Raw genomic sequence first — 22,368 nt, forward strand, 5'->3', positions numbered from 1 at the left:
CACTTGTCTTCATTTACCAGACGTACTATCTCTCTGTGTAGCTACATTTCAGCATGTGCTTAAGAAATAGAAAAACTGCATTTTTCAGATTGCAAGGTGAAGTTGCTTTTAAATATATTACATTATTTATATAATTACCTTTAGGGACACACTTCAGAGCACAATACAATGTACCTGCATTACTGTATCACTGGCATGCAAACATTCGTACCTGCATGTGACATGCACAAAAGTAAACACAAACACATGCACAATGTTAAAGCTCAATGTTTACACTAACAAAAATTGATTTAAAAAAACAACAAAAATAATTGTAACATGCACACACACACACACACATACTCATCCTTGTGAAGAAAGGCACATTCAGGCATGTGCAAATACACACAAATGAAACCTTCACATAAACACACATGAAGTTGTACAAAAATCTAAAGACTGAAGCTGGAAAAATAGTAGCAGCACACACACAGACACACACACAGACAAGCAGTCAACACCAGTGCTTTCCATCTTTGCAGCGCCCCCAAGACACGGCGGCTCAATCCATCAAATAAAAGATGTATTGCTTTTAAAGCACATGGGTCTTTCTGTAAAACACTAACATGTGTGCTGTCTGCTTTAATCTCATTAGCTGCTCCATTAATTCCCAGTCAGTGTCATTACTTTGCTTTCAACATTCTGATGTAAGCAAACAATAGAAAAGTCACTTTTCTTTAAACATATACATCTATGTGGTCTCTTCTTTTAATAACTGTCTCAATTAAGAACTTCTCTCCAAGGTTTCCAGCTACACTCAGACTTAATTCATTAAGTTTGTATACATTCACACTAGCACAGATTAAATACATAATAATGTGAATGGCATTCAGGCTCAGTTGAGCCAGACACTGAGTGCAACTATGTGAATCAGTGTGTTTGTGAAGCCTTCCAGACAAACCAGAGCAGCCACGATCTGACTGTCCTAATTGTGTCAGAGAGAAGAGGAGGCCCGTCTGCTGCAGATGAGAAAAGCATGGCATGTCAAATTGCCAATGGCTCATTCCAGCGACTGCCATTCATGGAAAACTAACTACGTCACAAACTGAATTGATCACAAGACTTTCCTGTCTCATCGCAATTATCAACTCCCTTATTAAATAAAGAAAATCCACAGACATCAATCATGCAATTGGAGCTTTTACAATAATAATGTTGGACATGTCGTATGTGCAGCAACTACAATTGCACTGAAGTCCAACCAGTGCTATTTGTGGGTCTATAATGAGAAGTCCAGCTGATCCACTGGTATCCAGTGGCTGGGTTGGCTGGGTGGCCAGGCCCAGTAGTGGTATAGCTGTATTGATTGGTACCAGGCAGGACGTTATGTAGACTGGCATTGCCAACTGGATGGCACGGACCCTGCATTCTACTGTTTCCATTTAGTTGCACCCAGTCGTAATGGGAAAACCAATCCCGCATGTGCAACGACACAGACCAGAGAGAAAAAAAGGAAGAAGAGAGGAAGGAGAGTGATAGAGCCTGACACTGATCCTGTCACATTCCTGGCAGTGGGGACTTTATGGCTGCTAATGATGCCGAACAACTTGGGATGGAAGGATTGAGGATGGATAGAGTGTCAATTTTGTACTAATACCGACAAAACAGGAAAGTAGAAAGGTGCACAAAATCTGCACTTCTGACTTAAAAGTGTCCATATACAGATGGCAAAGGGACAAGGGAGAAGTCATATGTATCATAATAAGCATCTTAAAAGCCCAAATACCTTTACATCATCTCACATAAATTGTGCTGCAAAAAACTTAAATACACAAAAATGAACAGAATAAGCAAGCCTGATAGCAAAACCAGATGAAACAAATGAAATAAAGTGTATGAACAAGAGGTAGAGAAAGATGGTGTGCTAGTTGGAGGATAACTAAGATGAACTGGGTGGGAGAAGTGAATAAACATTACCCCAACAGCAATGAGAGCCGGCATCGACTGAGTGGCACTGACAGAGTGGACGAGTGATGTACAAAACGAGTGCACAGCAGGGCATATGCAGCGAGCATCTTCAAGTCTGCTATTCACATCTGTGTCACAGGGCTTCCAGTGTATCCAAATGAGAGGAACAGAGTCGGCCACAGCAGGATTGTCAGCCTCTAATGTTCTCACATCATAGTGATGGTCACCCCGAGCTGCTGCGGTGTACCCTTCTGTGGCCGTTCAAAGTCGTCTTCTGCCACTTAACACATTTTGTCTGCATAAGGATTTGGATTTTCCAGGATGCCTTGCTGGGATTCAGTGACTCACACAGCAAAGAAATGTCACTTAACCAGCTGTTTAGTCAGTCATTCACACAGTGAGATTATGGTTCATCGCTACATTAACACAAAACAAGGGACACTTGTTTCTGTTGCACAGACAAAATCCTGAGAAAAGGGGGATTTAGGAATTCATCAACAGTATTGTCACATAGCAAGATCATTCTCTGCAGTTGAAAGTGTTGCGTAGAATGATCTGGCTACACCTCATCATCACTCTGTAATAGTGGATAATGCTCTAACATGCTTGCATTTCTTTAACTCTTTGATGCGTAGACCACATCAGGAGATACCCATTTTCCATTGGATTTGGGTCACTTTTGACCCAGGTTATGCATCAAAGGGTTAAAAAAAATCTATTATCTTTAGCAGGGCTAAGAATGGAACACACAAATGGTGTTCACTCTACAATAGATATTCACTAAAAAAAACACCAGCAGGGCTGCCATACTGCATGATCCAAACCTTTGGGAAAACTAGAAAGTTTCAGGGTGGTAGGCTGCTGCCCAGAGATTGGTGATGTTGTTTCCAGTAGTGACAAGGATTTTGAAAACGACGACGATGCTTAGATTGTGAAACGGGAGGAGAAATATGGGTGAAATTCACAGTCAATGGCAGGCATATACAAGAGATTCACATTCAGCAAGTCACACTACATTTACATCAACCAAAGCTTTAACACTTTTCAACTACTTAGGCTGGACATTGTTGTAGCCCATGTTTTAGGTCTTTCTTGATCCAAGCTTCTGGATCTGCTATTTATTTATTTGACTAGGGGATATGAATTGTGTAACACCAGTGCATTCTGTTTCCTCCAACTTTTGTCTACAGTTTTCCTATTACTCAGTCTGCACCAAAGCCCTTTATCACCAGAGGCAAGCTTCCCGAGTACATCAGCTACACCACCGCATACTCAGCCCTGACGCAACCCCCTCAGCGCTCCAGCTTAGACCCCCACCTAAACTGTTCTGAAACCTTATCCAAAATAACACATTCTTTCTATAAGAACACATGGTTAAGCTGATGTATATGAATGCACGCACATGTTTATGCCCCTCTCCAAACTAAATTATTTCATTGTCCCGACACTTGAGCTAATAAATCAGCCCATTTGGGAGATCAGCAGGAGAGCAGGGAGTCTATAGAAAACGGTGAAGAGAAGAAAGAGAAAGAAAGAAAGAAAGAAAGAAAGAAAGAAAGAAAGAAAGAAAGAAAGAAAGAAAGAAAGAAAGAAAGAAAGAAAGAAGGAGGAGAGGGAGGAGGAGAAGGAGGAGGAGGAGGAGGAGGAGGAGGAGGAGGAGGAGGAGGAGAAGGAGAAGGAGAAGGAGAAGGAGAAGGAGAAGGAGAAGAAGAAGAAGAAGAAGAAGAAGAAGAAGAAGAAGAAGAAGAAGAAGAAGAAGAAGAAGAAGAAGAAGAAGAAGAAGAAGAAGAAGAAGAAGAAGAAGAAGAAGAAGAAGAAGAAGAAGAAGAAGAAGAAGAAAGGTTGTACTGGATGATAGACTTTTTACAGTTTCACTGAAATCTGCCATGAAGTCAGGCTCCGACAAATGACAGCAATTAATCAAAGCTACTGAACACAATCCGTCCAACTAATCACAATTAACATAATGGATGAATCACAAGGAAAGAGGCCTGCATGCTAACTGCAGCCCAGTCCCTGTATTACCCACAACTACAGAATGAGAGGAAGAGACAAGAAGAGAAAGAGAAAACAAAAGAGAGCAAAGTAAAGAGAGGTGGATAAGAAATTAGATATTGTACAACCCTGTGGTATGATGTCAAGTTGGAGAATTTCAGGTTGATTATATGAAATTGCAAGTTAAAGGGCACATCCAAATCAATTTGGTGCGGCAGTGAATGTGGACTATGCACAATTAGAGTTTTTTTTATTGGTTGGTGGAATGGTTGTGACTTCTCTGTAAGCATCTGACCTGCTGGCTGCTTTCTCAATGTAAGAACTAACTGTTCATTAGGGTCAGCTCCACTTTAAAGACGTACAGGATGACAATGAAGGGGCCAAAGGTAGATGGGTAAAAGCAGAACCATAACGTTTACCGTCAAATTATGCGGTCAGGAAAACTGAGTACCTTCACCTCTACAAATGACAAAGTAATCTGAGTTTTTCAGCAGGGTAATTTCATACTAAATGCAAAGTTTTGATGTATGTCAGCACTAGGAATGCATGATGATATCAGCATTATCATTTGTATCAGTCAATAAAGGCTTGAACAATGAAATATCGACATTTGCGCAAAATGAATATCATACCTGTCAAGCTAAAAGTTTACAATTTTTTTTTGAAAATGTCATATACGCAGGGTACATTTTACATGCAAGTTGAGATATTTTTTCTTCTTTAGTCCAGTGAATGTGCACATTTGCTAATCATTGTATTTTATGGCTACACTTGCCAGTGAGCCCTTATGATAAGAATAGGAATAATAATGTGCATGTTAATCAGACAACAGGGGAAACTTGTTATCTACAATTAAGTGGAAAAAATATGTACATATTTAGATAAATTTATGTACGTACACTACTGTTCAAATGTTTGAGGTCACTTAGAAATGTCCCTATTTTGGAAAGAAAATCATTTTTTCAATAAAGATAACATTAAATTAATCAGAAATACAGTGTAGACATTGTTAATGTGGTAAATGTATATTCTAGCTGAAAATGGCTGGTTTTTAATGGAATATCTCCATAGAGGTACAGAGGAACATTTCCAGCAACCATCACTCCTGTGTTCTAATGCTACATTGTGATAGCTAATGGTGTTGAAAGGCTAATCGATGACTAAAAACTTTTGTGAAATTGTGAGTTTTCAAAATATGAAATTGCCTGGGTGACCCCAAACTTTTGAAGGGTAGTGTGTGTGGTGTCACTGAGTAAAGAGCTGTTGGAGATCTACCAGAAATTGTATCAATTTACAAAGCAGCTAATTATGTGATGCATCCAAACAAGCAGTAATTGTGTCAAAGAACTGCATGAGTGATAACAGCATGTCTTTTGCTGTGGTGACAACTCTATGACGGGGCTACGTGATGTCGTTGAAAAATGGAACATTTCACTTGATAGTAAAAATTATTGCTACTTTTTAATTGAATTTAACAATTTTAGTGTCGATTTAACAACTCTTTGTCGAAGTATAACGGTAATGATCTTAATGTTAACACAACTATTAAACGGGTCATGAGTGTTTTTAGACTGTGAAGCCCATCTTACTGGGGTGACCACTGGTCTCCACCTGCTCCAACATCCACCCCCTAGCGGACGTTGGAGCCAGGTCTGTAGAACGAACAAGAGACCAGGCAGCAGCGAACTGGTATGTTTCATGACACCTGCATGAGGCCATGGATGGAGCAAGTGGTTCCATTTTCAAAGGACATGAAAAGCTGTTTATGATCCAGGGAGGGAGCACGTTGAGGTCATTCATGCAAATAAACTTTGCATTTGTGATGGACATCGTATCAAATTTCTTAATGCTACTGATGACGCGTATTACTCCATATGTCCATGACAAGGGAAAAAAAGCTACCCTTTTCAAAATTTTGGCAGGCAGCAAAAGAAAACTATAACAGAGATGCATGAAGACTGTGGACTTTAAAGTGTGCTCAATGGCTTCGCTTCTTTTCGCAACATATCTTATGAGAAAGTGTTTGCAGCTGACTAGGTGTGAAAGATTAATGTGCGTAAAAATGACAAATTATGGAGCATATGTTTAGTGAGAAAAGACCTATAGCTATACAGAGGAAGGTAAAATTTCTATGTATTTCAAGAAAGTTTGCTAATATGCAGCACTTTGCTCAATTCCCACAGGAACTACTTGATGCATGCAAGTCTGACTCCTTTGGGACATAATAAGTCTTCGCTGGTCAAAAGATGAAGAGCCATAGGGCCAAAGGTGATGCAATCAAAATGATGAAAGAGGTTCCCAGCAGTGGCCCAAAATAAGACCAGATAATAGTGTGTTGTTGTAATCTTGTAAGATGATTCAAGTTGGCCTTTTCTTTCCGTCCCATTATACGTACAAATACAAAACATCACACACAACATTTCAGCTCACTGCCACAAAAGCAATCTGGTAGCATTCAATTGTTTTCTTTCATGCATTCACAGAAAAAACTCTGCCCAGCAGCATAATCCTACTGTTGTCCACACCATGGTCAGGCCTAAATTATAGCCATGGGAGATTATGGGCAGCAGCTGCTCCCTGTGGATCTTTGGGCACAAATCCACAGCAAAAGACTGAAACTTGTTTCCCATTACTCCAACGTTTATGATAATAACGTATAGCTCCATTTTGTTTTCGTCACTGCCCTTGAATAACGTGCAGTCGCATATTGATACCTGGTACCTTGATGGATGAAATGTGTTTTATCTAATACAAACGGGAGGTTACAATGACTTGATTTCCTACAATAAAACCAAATGTGCTGCCTGTTTTCCTTCAAAGTCAGTAAGTGACCATAATTAAACATAATGGTAAAAAAACCAAGCTGCCATTGCAAAAATATTGTGGTGATGCTGTTGAAATATAATATTTAAAAAGCCACTTTAAATGAAACCTCTTTTAAATTGGAAGAGTATTTCTAAAACTGACCTGTTGCTGACCCATAAAAAAACCCTGGAGGCACAGCACCTTCTTTATTTAGATACAGTCATTTTGAAACACAATAACCAGTATGCACCCTTAACCTATAAACTAAAACTGAGCCACTATATTACTAAAAAAATATATTCTACATAATTAACACCTTCACTGTTGTGCAACAATACACAGTATCACACATTGTAAATGTGTGTTTCAGATGTTCTCAGGAGCCAAATGATTTAGACAAAAAAGCATCAAGTCGCGTAATGGAATAACACCAGCTCGATGATTAAGCTGACCGGGACGGGTGTAAATCGCATTATGGTTTTCAGGGAATGTGATCCAACAGGCTCGGGAGAGGTCAGAGCAGGAAGCGTTTGCGACAATGTGTGTTGTGTAAGAGAGAAAGCGAGAATTCCTCCAAGCCACATTATTACGTTCAGCAGCTCCACAGAACATGCAACAGGCAGGAACCCAAAAATGGCTTAGGTGTGTTCTCCTTCCCCCGGGGTGCGGTGAGAGGAGTGCGCCGGCCTGGAGCCAAGATGGTGGTCAGGGTGAAAACCACAAAATGAAAATAGAGGCGGCCAGGGCCATGACATGTCCGGCACAGATCAAAGATGGGCAGGGCCTCAGCACACAACAAAGTCGTGTGACGACAGACGGAGGTCTTTGACAGGCCATCAAGGACTTGTGTCGCGGAGTGTTTATGTGTTGCGAGACACTGAGGTCAGTCAACAGAATTGAGGAATAACAACAAAGGCACAACGGGGATAATTATGAAAGAAAGCCAAAAAAAAAAGGTATGTGATGCAACCAAAACCAGCACCAATTAGGTTTGGTGGAATTACAGGAGCCCATTCCCATGAGCCTGACTTGCTGAATGTCCGGGGAATGCATGGAATGGCAGCCATTAGACAACGCAGACACCCAGGATGTTGAGGGATGGAGAGAAAATGAGAATGCCAGCCAAGATGTAAAAGTGCAGTTGGGGCCCAAGGCCCAGACAGATGGGTGGTTGTTGACGTCTGGAACGATGTCTAGAGAGCGTGGACATGAGAGGCATGTCACAATGAGAGAGCAACACTGACCAGGATAGAAGAGGAAGCCGTTCACAGACATTGGGCCTAGACTGGCTGAAAATACTCATGACCAAGAGCACGGTAATTGTGGCTGGTTTCGGTGTGCTTACAACTTCAAGGTTGTGGATTGGATTCCCACAGGCGAGTACCTCAAAAGCATGCATGGTATTAGCTCGACTTGTGGTGTGGTCACTGCTTTGATACAAGAGATAGTTGGAATTTCAGGGCAAATGCAAACGAAGCTCCCATAACAGGATTTTAATAACAAAAAACATTTTCTCAAAGGATCTTTACACCTTTATTGACATAGATGGATGTTGTTGTTGGCCATTTCTCTAAACCATGTTTCAAACTGTTGGAAGCTGAAAAAGACTTATTTTCATTATCGAGCAATCTGTCATTTTCTTGATTAATTGAGTAGTTGTTTAGTCAATAAAATGTCAGACAACAGTGAAAAATGTCATCCACAATGCTGAAATCAAGGATTTCTTCTGCAAAAATGACTAGAGCTGATCATCATATCCATCATCTAAATGTTGCTGATTAATTTAATAGTTGACAATGAAATTGATTCATTGATCAATTGTTAGTGCAGGTCTACTGCTGAAAACTACTACATACAAATCAGATTCATCAATTCTCAAGATGATTGACAAAGTTACTTACGAGAGGCTCCTTGTTTTTGACCAGTCTTATAATTTTCACGGAATCCTCATCATCATCGATGTCTTCAGGCAGCGGAGGTAGTTCCGGGTCATAACTCTTCTGGGCAACTGTGTCATGGACGGACAGAAGGCTCTAGAAGAAGGAGAAAACAGAAGGATTGATGTGAGAAAAGAAGCAATCTGCCAGGGTTATCAGTCAAGCCATGAAGGCCTAAACTTTACCTCAGCCTCATTAGCTAAATAAAGTATAGCAATGCATGCAATTAAAAATGTAATTTATCTATGTTTCTTTGAGCAGGACAGAGAAAATGCAGACTGCAGGGAGGATAGTTATGAATTAGGGTGTCTCCCTCAAGTGCTGTGTGATGGATTTGAAAGCATTCAGAGCCAGAACTTGTAGCTATATGCGTTAATTGTCATTAGGCCTGTGCTCTCCCTCCCATACATCTCCCTGATTAAAGGCAACCAGCACTGGCCCTGGGCTACTGCACACTAAGGGTTGCATATAGAAGGGTGGGAGGGCAACGTTGGCCACTGTTTTCAGAACCAACGCTTTCCAGAGCAACACGGTGAACACTGAGAGAAGTGATGTTCTGCACTGTTTGGCGGCAGGCTCAAAGTAATGAAGTTCTCAGCCGCCTCAGATATTTCACACGTTCACGAGCAGACATAAAAAGAGACGGTGCACAGACAAGAATGATGCCATTGAGACATTCATTTTTCAAACTATTTAACGACTGTGTGTCCGGACCAAGATGCAGCTGGACGCGTGCTGCTTTTTCCGTGGTTGAGGAGGGGAGAGAAAAGTGAGAAAAACATCTTCCACCTCATGTGCCAGACAAAAGCAGAGAGAAAGAAAGAGGGATATGGTGAGAAGAGGAGCAGTGTGTTTTATGACATGGGAGCATGCTGCAGTACAGCATTCAAGATGTTGCTAACTGGGAGCAGATGAGAGGAGGAGACACAACTGGAGCTGTGTGTCCACGGAGACAAGCTGACCAGCAAACACACACTATCTGTCTGCATCCTGCACACTTGTGAGGACTTGGTTCTATTTATTCTCTTAGTGCTGACTGCAGCCTTAAAGAAGGATTCCAGTTTATTACAACTCTTTCTTTTGCATTTCTAATCATAATTCCCATCTATACTATTAATACATACTTACTCATGGAGCACCTTAGCAACTTGGAAGTTTAAGGTAGCAGCCATTAACCACAAACTCCCATGTTTGAGTCTTTAAACATTATCCCTTATTAATCCCAGGAGGGGAAAATCAGACTTTCGCATATCCCCCCAATTGGGGGGTCAGAGCGCAGGGTCAGCTGCGGTACAGCGTCCCTGGAGCAGGAAGGGTTAAGGGCCTTGCTCAAGGGCCCGACAGTGGCCGCATCGGGGTTTGAACCACTGACTTTCGGATCAGTAGTCCAGAAACTTAACCGTTGTGCCACCAATGCCCCCACATGTCATTCCCCATTTCACTTTCTTCGTATGCATACATTGTTGCATAAGGTTTACATTCTACTTAGCATATTGCCGAGATCAGGGACAAAAAGTGAAAATAAAAATAGTTATAGCAACATTGAAAGAATTGTCAGGGGAAAAGGAGGTCAAATTATACAATGTTTAGTGACTATTCTCGTTGCAGCACCATAGAAAACAACCAGAACTTTGCGCTCAGTGTTCACATTGGTGTACTTTAACTCAAACCACCTTTTTTCTGAAACCTCACAAAGTACCTTTGGTGCCTAAACTTCACTGAGAAGTTTTGTAGCATCAACAAACAGCCACAGAAAACAACAGAAAACAGAGAATGAAAAGCATTTGAACGGGTGTATCTTAAATGCCTCCCTAAATCTATCCAAGTAGCTTTGTTGCCTAAGCCTCACCACTTATTTTTTGTAAGCAAAAATAAACAGCAAACAAAAACAGAGATATTTAACAGCAAAAGGAAATGAAAGCAAAAAGAGAGTGACAGCGCCATGCGACAAGACCACACAGGACTGGAGCCCCAATCTTGGTGAAATTCCTGCTCCTGTGTACATCCTACATCCCTTTAGCTGCTGTATATGGGTTTTCTCATATGATCTGATATTCCTGCGTCATGTGCCTCGGATGGAGCCACCTTTATAATTGTACAGGTTTGTGTTGCAGACTAATGCAGCTGTCATGCATTTTTGTGTGAGACTACGCTGAGATAAAACAAGTCCACTGGGGTAAGAAACATGATCAGTCAGATAACAACAGACATTATCAACAAAGCATAGGTTTGGTCAAACATTCATACAAGAATATAACAACAAAATCATCATCCCAGATGTCTATTCTAAATATCCATCTCTAAATGAAATGCTTTCGATAATCTGGACCAACTATCAACTTGTATACAACCAATCTGATCATCCGATGGTTTGTGTTTCTCATATATATAATATTTTGAGACAATATTATTGAACCAATAGAAGCAATGGCCAAAGCTGAAAAGTAATGTCATAAATGAAGAATTTTGTCTAGCTTACAAACCTAATGCCTTATTTCAACTCTTCATCTCAACGTAATTTCATACAAACAGTAACCCAAACACTTAAACCATTGGAGAAGTTCAGAACCTAACCAAAAATAAAAAAATAAATTACTCAAATTCCCACAAGAACACCCATTTAATACAACATTTTCTCCTGAAATGCTCATGTATCTCTTTATCCTCTCATCCAAATTTCTTTCAAATGCCTGTAATCCTCTTTCATCTTCTTGTTTGCTCTTCTTCAGTTTTATCTTTCCTTTTTCCTCTCAAAATATTCCCAGCATGAGGTTGTTCATTTCTCAGAACAGGGCTAACAGTGTGTTCCTGGCTTTCATCTACTCCGTACATAAACACACATTTTGCATTGTATTGTATGACTGGCGATGCTGTCATTATGGTACTGAAATATTCTCTTGGAACACTAGAAACCAAAACTGTTTGCAGATGAGGACAATAAAAGCATTCTGGATGGGAATTGGATTTCAAAACCTGTGCTTGATATCATACATGAATTATGTCTCTATCAATTCATGGATGGAGAATTTGCAGTTGCAGTTTCCTCAACAATGTGATAAAGTCAGTGATACATACATATAGGCACATGCAAACGTATATGACCATATTACAGAGCTATCGCCTTAGAAACTACACTCAAACATCACATTGCATATTTATATAGGAACGTTTCTGACATTCTGGCCATAATTTCTTTTTTGGTTTTCTTTCATCTATTTATATGTGTTTTGTCTTCCACATAAGAGTACAAAAAAATATTTACCTTGGTGCTGCATCAAATCCAGAGTTTTCCAAAAACATCCTTTTGTGAAAGCCAGCAAATCTGGAGAATTTTTTTCTTTAGTTTGAGGTTGGATACATGTGGTGTTGTGGCTCTCTTTATGGTGTTTCACTGTCAGTCACAGCACCTGATCTTGGTCACAAAACATGGGGGTCAGCCAGGTGTCTATCAGCCTCTCAGCAGGGTGATATGACCATGAGGGGCTGCTGCCCAAAAACTGACAGCATTTTGTTGACAATGTTCAGCATTAGACCCTAAAATTAATCGAAACTTTCTGGGATGTTTTCACATTTCATTTCTATTTCTATTTAAAAGTTCTGATCTGACTTCAACTGTCAGAAAAAAATCCATCTGAACTCAACTGTGCAAGAAAAAAAATCAAATATGTAATTCAAATGTTGAGCATTTTCTTGTGAAATGTGAGGATTTGCTGCTATATTTTAATGTTTAATTGATTACCAAAGAGCAACAATTTGATTTAGACCAAACCAAACTAACGAAATAAAGACAACTTCCATAGAAAACATCTTACTTGTCTCTGTTTCATCTCGGCATGTCCCCCCTAACCTGCCAGTTGCCGTTTCCTCTGAACTCCATCCATCAGGCCTGCTATCCTGACCTGTGAGTGTCCTCTCATCGATGGCACTTCCTTCAGTCTGGCATTGCTCCCCACAGCCACATCATCCCCCATGGCCATGCCTAACAACCCGTAACAGAGCCACAGCTAATTCCTTGTAAAAACTTTCTAGGAAGTAGCAATAACAGCTGTATGCTAATAGACAGCACATGGTACATGCCCTGGCTGGTGACCGCTGACATGGAGTACGACTACACAGGTACAAATGTTACACACACACACACACACACACACACACAGGTCTCTGTATGGAAGCTTTCTTCCTGGGTTGATATGAGTTAGTGGGTCTTGTTATGCCTCAGTGTCGGTGGATTAGCCGCCTAATCAAATCTAGAGTTATATCCTTGTAAAGACCCTGCAGCCGAAGCCTGAAGAGGAAAGGAGAAAGCAGGGACAGAAAGAAAGATGAAGGGAAGCAAAACCATCTTTGTTTTCCAGGCATCCAGTTCTTTCTCGGTTCATGTGTTTGTGTTCATTGGGCATAATAGGGATCCTAGAAAAACAGATCACTAAGCTTGACTAAATAAACCTGCCCGTACATTCCTGGCATTGGCCTCTCATTAAAGCCCCCGGCCCTGTCACCGGTCCACTCGATTTTCAGCTGGCGGCGCTGGATTGGTGCATGGTAACCGTTTTCCCCAGGCAGGAGGGACCCTGCCGTGAGTATTCTGCCTTGGAGGTGCTGCTGTAGGCCAGCTGGGACACAACTTTTCATGCTTACCTTCTCTGAGCCTTGAACCCTAGCACGCACCGCCAAACACATCCTGCAAGTGTGCATACACAAACCTGGCCGCCGGTGGAACCAGTCGGCCATCATAATTGGCACTTTCATCACTGTCAATATTAGTCTTGCTGAGGGGGGTTAATATGGGTGAAAGTTGTTTTTTCATGTGCAAATCGTAAAAGAGAAAGTTGAGGTAGAGAGGGAAAGAGAAAGGAAGAGAAAGAGAGAGGGGACTTTTAAAGAGCCTGATTTATATCCCCACCCTAGGAATGGATCATTTCAGCCATAATTAAGAGTGATACAGTTACTATCGCACAGAGACGCCATTCAAAGGCAGCAGCCATCTGCTTGTGTTTTACACCCCCAGCCCTGTGATTTACACTGGGGCTGGCTGGTACGGTATCAAGTGCCCTGGAGGACAGATGGAGACAGAAACAGAGCAAACTCTTAATACTCCATTTTTAAGCCCACATGCTGCTTACGGTTTCAGACACAATGTCAAGAAAATGCCTCCATACCTCAGTATGTTACAATCATGTTACTCCCTGTCCAAACCAAGATGCCAGAACTAATCTATTGTTGACTGAATGTTCCAGAAGAAGCCAGTGTTTAGCTGGGCGGTTTAAAGCCCAGGCGCTCAAAAACATTGCGTTGGACTTGAACCAACATACAAGAGTAGAGGTTGTGTAGTGGATGGGAAGCAAATCTGTGGACGTATGTGAACACAGATGTCAGTCACTCCATTTGACAACAACAGCTATGACAGGTTCCCTAAAAACTGATAGACGTCATTATTATTTTAAAAGACCTCATTTCAGGAAAACGTCAGGAAAGATACACTGTAAGAAAAACTATACATAACATGGCTTTTTCTTTAAAAGGACAAGAATTCCAAAAAATGTAAGAGCGCGGGGCTTAGCTTCCTGCTGTTTGGATTTTAGTCTTAAAGGTGGCTGCTGAGTCCTACTTGTAGCATCATATGGCAATGTCTCAAAGAACAGGTTCCAGTACTGTTTGGCTGTGTTCTAGGAAGTCTTTTTGTGGCATCTCACAGCCATGAAATTTTTGAAAATGGTTTGGTTGTAATCCTAGTTTCAGTGGATAAAATGCCATTGCACTGCAGGTCGTCTCGCTTGGCTTGTGCTGCTGTGCTGTCTGCCAAGGTGCACCGGCCGGCAGTAGAGGAAGCAGTAGCCGAATATTTTCCATTGTTTGGTGTGGAATTGTTTGGCTGACCTCGTTCTGCACTGGAGCTGAGGTCGCCCAGCGCTGTTAGGAGGCGGTGGGAGAACAGAGCAAGAGCAGTGAAGAGAGAAAGCAAATAGAGTGAAAACAAGTAAATATTGATGAGGCTCTTCCTGAGCAGACAAAGCTGAAGCTGGATTGGAAAAGGATTTGCCACTGCAGAGCTGGCACTGTTTTCTCTCAAATACGGAACTAAATTTACTTAATTTTAACACAAAAATCCATAACAAGATTTCAGGATATTTCATTATTTGTTCAAACCCATCAATTCATGTTAATGGATGGGATTTCATTTGGTAAGTGAATGAAATCTGATTTAATTTGCCTTTAAAACTAATTAAAAATCAGGCTAAAAAGCAGTGGTCTACTGCCCTCTCTGGTAGGGTGACCAGATACCAACAAACTAAATATGGAGCAACGAGTATTTGTGTGACACAATGTAGGACACAATAACAAAACTGAGGTTGTCTATCGCATATAAAAAAAATTAACACACAATATATTATATAATTTACAGGTTAGGCCTTCTGCATGTGAAGGACTTGAATAATGTATTTTATTTTAATGCAACTCTCAAGTCTCACACTATATAAATACAGCATAAAAGCAAGCTGCAGTATAACAGAGCTTAATGTATGGTCTTAGTTAACAGTTTGCTTACAACAACAACAACTTTTTCTATCAATATTCCTGTTTAAAGTACAGGGCTTCTCCACTGAATCTACACTGTGTACAATAAAATAGAACAGTTTGCTGACACAGAATTCAAAGCAATAGAATTGGATAAGAGACTTTTCTGAGTTATTCAAGTGTTCATATACATTTTGTCCATCCTTAACATAGGAAGGGATTATTTCTATGGAAAAAACATCGTAACATGTAGCTTTGATAAACAGAGATGAGATTTAATAAACGTCTGAAGAGGGACTTTAAAAATAAACTGAATTTCACGCAATGGTTTTCCCGCTACTATACTTTACTGTAGTTTCCCAGTCTTTATAGCAGCTGCATTTCCTTTTCTTTGTAGTAGTTTCCATCTATTTTTTTCCATAATCTGCACAGCTTATTACTTTGTGGTAACAATTTTCCCAGTTGGGCGTAGCATAGCCAACAAAAATGGTGACAGGTTAACCTACACTTGTCCCACAAGTGCACTGTTTGATTGAAATGAAACACAGAACCATGATGACAGCCTTCCTGCTTTCTTCACAGGCACTAGATGAAAGCCAGCTTTTAGGAAAGTGTCCGGTCTGCATAAAAGCTACAACTAATCAAAATGCAGGATGTCATTTTGATAAGAGAGAAGAAATAAAACTAATGTGCTTTATACCTGGTGACCATTCTCCCTCTGATTTAAAGTGTGAGGTTTGTTCTACCTGTAGCAACATACAGTAATGTCACTGTGTATTGACACATCATGACAGACACTTTACATCACAGCAGGATTAGACCACTGGAGGTCAGCAAGTACAAGATATTTAGTTGCTCTTTGATCTCTGTAAAACTAAATCCACTAGCGAACTGCCTTGCCAAGTGCAATGCCAAACTGCCATCTGCAACGAACACAAAAAGGACCAATACTAAAGCCATTTTCAGACCTGCCTTCTGGAGTTGTCAAATCCTATCCCGTAATATCATAAGCTGCTGTCCAGTAATTGGCCCTAAATCTTCAAAAACATGGATCTGTAACTCAAACTGAACTTCCTGGATTATGCTTGACTGATTCATATTACCTGAAGGCATACACCTCCACCAGCACAGGCTTTTTAGCTATTGAATTGAATTTTTGGGTCTGAAAGCTCATTTATTGCATTTGTTACGTAAACGGAGAAAAAGTGTAGACACTCTAATAAGCGTCTACACTTTTTCTGTTTATTGATTACAATAAACAGAAAATTGAGCTAAAGAAATCTGATCGGTTTATTTTGATCAAAGGCCAATTTACAATATGACTGTCACTCAGATCTAAAAAACTCAAATTCCATTAATGACTTAAGCTGAGAGACGATGGAAAGAATTTTGATACTAAAATTAAGTAAAATAGGAATTTATCGCTTAAAGTCTGTACCCGTCACTTGATTAATGTCTACAGCCACACAGGTTTTTGTTCAGATCTGTACGTGTTTGGACCTGGCACTCATTCCCATCTCCTGCCTTCACCTCTCTTCACCTCATCAGCTAGAGCTGCAGAGGTTCCTGATCGATGACTTTCACAAGCTCTGTGTTTTGATGAATTGACCTTTGCCATGCCAAATACCTTCACTGTAAGCATAATTAAAATAATAAACGCAGGATTTCTGACACAGGCATGCTTCGTGGCGAACGTGCTGATCATTTGCCGACGCGTTTCACTTTGGGGTTGACAAAGACAAAGGAGATCACAATGTCCCCGTGTAGCAAAGTAGGAGAGCAATGATGTGATAAATTCCAGCTATTTGTCTTCAGGATAGCGGCTGCGTGTCAGTGTCGAGTGTGTATTACACCGTGCGTGCATGTGTGATTGCATGTGTCGATTGCTGATGAAGCCAGTCATACTTGACCCCATTTTCGCACGCTTTGCTACAGTACGTGTGTCTGCACATCTACTCTGTTTTTATTCCTTTTAACAGATTAATGTAGCTGCAGTGGTAGAATTTATGAAATGAATTATCATCACTTGAACAGACATTCAAAAATCCACTTCTTAGGTCCCATCCTTCACAAGCCTGCTGTTTGACACTAAGAAGTATTGGATATTTGTATGTACTCTGAGTGTGTGCTGCGTATTGTGGTGAGGGAGAACTTCATAGCGAGCTGTTGTTTCTGGCAGAGCCCAAACAAGCATGACGACAGCACATTAAAAAAGGAGCCCGTCCAACTCTCCTTCAGTCCCGCCATCGTGAAGGCAGCTCTGTCTGGCCGAGACACCTGGAGGGCCTGATGGATGGCCAGAGTTATGCATTAGAAAATAAAAATGTGTAAATTTATTTTGTAGCTGTCTGCGTCTGGCTAACGAGGCCAGCGGCTGCAGCCAAGGAGACAAGAACAGGCCTGGATCTAACAGGTGGATAATTTTGTGTACAGCATGATAATCACAAACACTAATGCCAGTATTACACAAACAGCAGATCCAGATCCAGAAAGGCCTGATATTTTGCTGCTTTTTGGAAACAATACTATGGCCCCAGATAGAGAGAACCTGTGATTGTATTTTCTTAAAATTTACTAAATATATAATAAATAAAGACCGTATGTAAAACAGGACCCAAACTCACCTTCACATGGGGTTTTTCCAGTAGTTTAAGAAGCTCTTTGATTTCTCCATTGGCTGATTTTCCTTCCAGCTCCTCAGACAACTAAAAAGAACACAAAATTGTCAGACAAATGCATTCACATTACAATACATCAAGACACTATTTCTAACTAATGCACTGATAACATTCAGTCACTTTTGTTGGATTTACACTTCAGGCAAGAGTTCAGCAGCAGACGTAAATACCAATGGAGTGGGTTTGATTTATAATGAATTACAGTTCAGCATCAGAAGGTTTGCCCTGTCTCAATACTGAGCCTTTGCCATACAGTTGCCATGTTTACAGTCTTTCATTCCCTTTTATAGAAAGTAAGAGTGATGAAAAGCAGAAGATTTGCAGGTGAGATGACTTCACCACATGTTTTACTGAGAAAAGAGAAGATAAGGGAACCTTCTTCAGACTGTTTCATGTTGTAGTCAACAATCTCTTTCGCAAGCAGAACTTGGAAAAGAAAACACAAGCGATTGTTGAGGCTGTGAACTGTCAAAATTTAAAAAATAATAATTGCTTTAGCGTGCATGAATTAGGCTGTGCAGTGTTGCTAGAAGGTGGCGATATGGGCTGTGTTATGAGTGGCTTTAATAAACAGAGGAGAAGAAGCTGGAAACAAAACCAGTTGTATGCCTAATTACAACACAAAAATGGAGAGAAGTCTTCAGGGACTGTTTTCAGTCAGCAAAGTTATTTTTTCATGTCAATTGGTATTGGCCATATTTCATGGTGTCTGAAGGAGAAGTCAACTTAAGAGGCGGAATCAGCTGATAAACCATGCGAGTTAATTGTTTGCTACGTCAGAACTTATTTGTACAAAGTGGTTCAATCTCCCATCATGCACATTAGCGGTCTTTTGAAGAAGTCAAAAACCACATCATGTGAGCGTAAAATCTGTTTTTGGGGAGTTTTTTTTTTTTTTTAGCTGTTTCCAATAACTTTTTCTGATGCCATACTTTAAAATGTGCATGAAAATATATAATGGACACACACTAAGAACTTCACCCAGTAAAAGAGTCGTTAGCATCAGAGTGTCCCCTTAAAAGTTTGTGTAAAAAGTGCGCTGAAGAATGCTGCCTGTGGTTGGACATTCAGGTGGTCTCAAGCAGCTGACAGGAAAGGTGATATTGTGCTAAATAATCTTAGCGGGAGGTAAGGTCACACTCTGTCTTGGGGCCTATAAGTCCCACTTGCTGCCACCTTCCTTGTGATTAAATTCACTATTCTGCAGGATCATTTTTCAATGAGAATCTCAGGAATTAAAGAAAACAGTCCAGTCCACTTGGAAACAATGGGAGCTGTGAAAGTATCTCTGAGCAGTGGGACTGAGCTGGACTGCATTCATGATGAATGTCTGGTAGCTCTGAGACGAGTGACTCTGCTTCTAAAGCCCAGGCCACGCTCCTCTGTCTGCGCTCTGATTTATTGATGATCCTCCTGGATGCAGTGTGAGTGTGGAGAGGAGCAGCGAGCTGTCCCACACAAAGATCCGCCTGTACTGAGCCTCTGTCTGCTGCACAGAGGGCCGTTGGAAGTCACAGAAATCAATGTGTCCTTAAATAGTTCTATCTGTGCACTTGGCCTTCAATTCACCTTTTTCAAATAGCATTATCTGAAGAATTATGAATACAGAGCTGACATGAGGAGTCACAAAATTAATCATCAACTACTCTGATAATCAGTTATAGTAGATTTTCAAGTTTCAAGCCCAACTGCCAGGCATTCAAGACTGTAAACTGAATATCTGTGTTTTTTGGACTGTTGCAATCGGACTTTAACACTTAATTTGTTTCAGCTCTAATAAAATAAGAGTTTGAAGAGGCTCTGACTAAAAGATCTATTAATCACAAATCATGTCAAATAAATTCTATTTTTTTACAGGATGTAAAAAACTGACATTAAATCTGATGGAAAAAATGAAATATTTATTTGGACTACCATGGACAGCTGCCATTGCTCACAAGTTGAAGGGCAAAAATTAGAGCAGATATATCAGTGATGAGTGAAAACTTAAAGTTCCTCTATAAACTCCAAACTTCACCTCTGTGTATCACAAGATTTTTAAAAATTCAAATAATCTCAACCTATATGAAAATAGTTTGGACAAAATTCTACACTACTTTCTTTAGAATTGGCAGATCTTTATAGTCCCGCCTCTCTCTTTATCCACCTCTCTGCCTCTTGAGCACATCAGCTCACCTACTCAAACACTGTAAAACTACTCTACACTACATGATGGCAAGTTGTAATATTAGAGTAATTCAGCCCATGGATGTCTGAACAGGAAACTTATTCGGAAGAAGAACAATGACACAGGAAGTCCCACCCTACAAGTTGACAGGATTGGTTGTTTAGGTGTGTTATGCGTGAAACTCTGGAAGACTGAATTAGTGTTTCTGAAACCGTCATTTGTACCTCGCAGGTGGAAACCCTCAGCCTATCTGTTGACTGCTTACTTTTCTCATGATTTCTCTTCTAGCATATAAATGCATCAAAAAACAAATACATTTTGTGAAATAATATTTAAAAAATGTCATCTTTTTAGCGTATCATAAATTATGAATAGAGGAATGAAGAAACAGCTGGTGATATTCAGACTCAGAGAACTTTGGAGGCCAATACCTGTATTTGAACATCTAAAAAATGTGATAGTGACATATTTACCTGTGGTCTTCTTTCCACCATATATCATTTTTTTTTTCTTTCAAGAATTGTGACGAAGATATATTCTGGGTGTGACTTTTAGATCAAACCCTCAGACACTGGGTACTTCAGTGAATTTCTGTCCTGGCATCTGTTATGTCAGCCAGCATACACTATACTTGATGCATGTGACTGGCTCTACAATTGTCATTTTGCTTCTCTATGTTGTATTTCCACTAATGTTGCTTCTGTCCTATCTATATCCTGCATGTCTGTCCACTCTGGGAAACGGATTCTTCCTCTGGCTGCTCTCCCTGACATTTCTGTCTTGTTTTTCCCACAGAAGAGATTTTTGTGGAATTTTTTTCTCATTCCAATCAAGATAAAAAAGTTAAAGTAGACTGTAAAGCTTGCACAAATTTGTTATGGGTTAAATAAATGCAATTTCAAAGAAACACTGATATTGAAGAACAAATCATAAATAGATAAAACTGAGAGAGAAGTACAACACAGTATAATGGTACATGCTGACTGATGCTTGAGTGTTAAAAGTCTTAACATGAAGCAGAGTAGCAAAGAAGCGTGAAGAGACACATGCATCATTTTGATGCCTGCGTTGTCGTCACATAACAGATAAGTTGAACAGTGAAATCGCCCCAAAATGTACCGCCTTATGTGTGACGCTCAGTGAGATGATGACAGGGTTTGGAAAAACCAGAGTTTGTTTGACTAACGACCCCTGTGGAGCAGGAATAAGGCAACAGAGGTGAGGCAGAGGTAAAGGCAGGGGGCCGAGGGTTAGGTCAGGGTTAGGGAGGATGCTATGTCACTTTATCCGAAGACAGGAACATGTGCGTTTGGCTGAGGGGGTGTGGGGGTCTTTTCATGATATCCATTAGTTTTGAACCCCCCCAAGGAAAAGAGACCCTGCTAATGAAAAGCAACAGTGGTCACAGGTTACTCATGTTGAACCTCATTCTAGTATGTTATTTCCTTTCACCAAATATACAAGAAACAGAAGAAAGAAAAGGATGAATCTGACAAGATTAAAGTGAGAAAAAGGTACAAAAAGGGCAATTTAAGAAAAGTACCAAACCAGAAAACAAAAAGCCCAACAAACAACCGGATCAATAGAGAGAAGAAAAGAGAAGAAAACTTGACAAAGTGAGAGAATAACTGAAAAGGACAGACAGATAGAAGTGTAAGGGGAATCGAGGTCAATGTCTTTAGTGAGGCAACATCTCCTGCTCTGATACAGAACCATCCATCATCTCATCGCCACACAGTTTCCAGCGAGGGAGACAGAAGCAGACAGAGAGCTGTACGCTTTCAGTCCCCAGTATTGTTCTATTGGAGCTGCTTGTCCCATTACTCAGCATGGAGGACAGATGGGACATGTTTGACAACACATTCCACTGTCTACCTTCATGCTTCCCTGCTGAAATCACATTTTCCATCCTCAGACCTTCCCAGAGAGCAAGGGCAAAAAGTGATGCTTGCCTCCTCTGAGACTGGGTGTATTTCATTTGTTAAATGTCATGGCAGGCGCTGCAGTGTTTAGATAAGTTTGATCCCAGCATGTCAGTTTACAGCTCTTCATTGACCCTGAACGGCTGAGGGCTCACTACTGTGATAGATGGCTGCCAATACATAAAGGTAACCTTACTTTTAAATGGCTTTTAATAAAATGTATTAACCCAGCTAACCTTTTACTTGAAACCCTGATCTCTGCTGGCAGCATAATGCATTTTATATGATGAATAAAATGCATTTTGGCCTGACTTATTGTGTAACTGATCAATAATACACTGGTTTACTACAGTAACCATTTAAGGACAATGACTTCTAAGGCTGCATTTAGATTAGATTTT

The 22,368-nt window shown here is 40.4% G+C and overlaps 1 protein-coding gene across 7 annotated transcripts in view; it reads right to left on the bottom strand.

Annotated features, from left to right (window-relative positions):
• mpp7a (MAGUK p55 scaffold protein 7a) overlaps window positions 1-22,368 on the bottom strand; it is a 159,670-nt gene that overhangs the window by 56,837 nt on the left and 80,465 nt on the right. For all 7 annotated transcript variants that reach the window (XM_035944633.2, XM_035944634.2, XM_055007126.1 and 4 more), the window contains 2 exons: window positions 17,825-17,905; window positions 8,649-8,780 (listed from right to left, as the gene is read on the bottom strand). In XM_035944633.2, the coding sequence (XP_035800526.2) occupies window positions 8,649-8,780; window positions 17,825-17,905 (213 nt within the window). The remainder of the gene's footprint in view (window positions 1-8,648; window positions 8,781-17,824; window positions 17,906-22,368) is intronic.

The sequence above is a fragment of the Amphiprion ocellaris genome, chromosome 22, assembly GCF_022539595.1.
Source record: "Amphiprion ocellaris isolate individual 3 ecotype Okinawa chromosome 22, ASM2253959v1, whole genome shotgun sequence".
Classification (NCBI taxonomy): Eukaryota; Metazoa; Chordata; class Actinopteri; family Pomacentridae; genus Amphiprion; species Amphiprion ocellaris.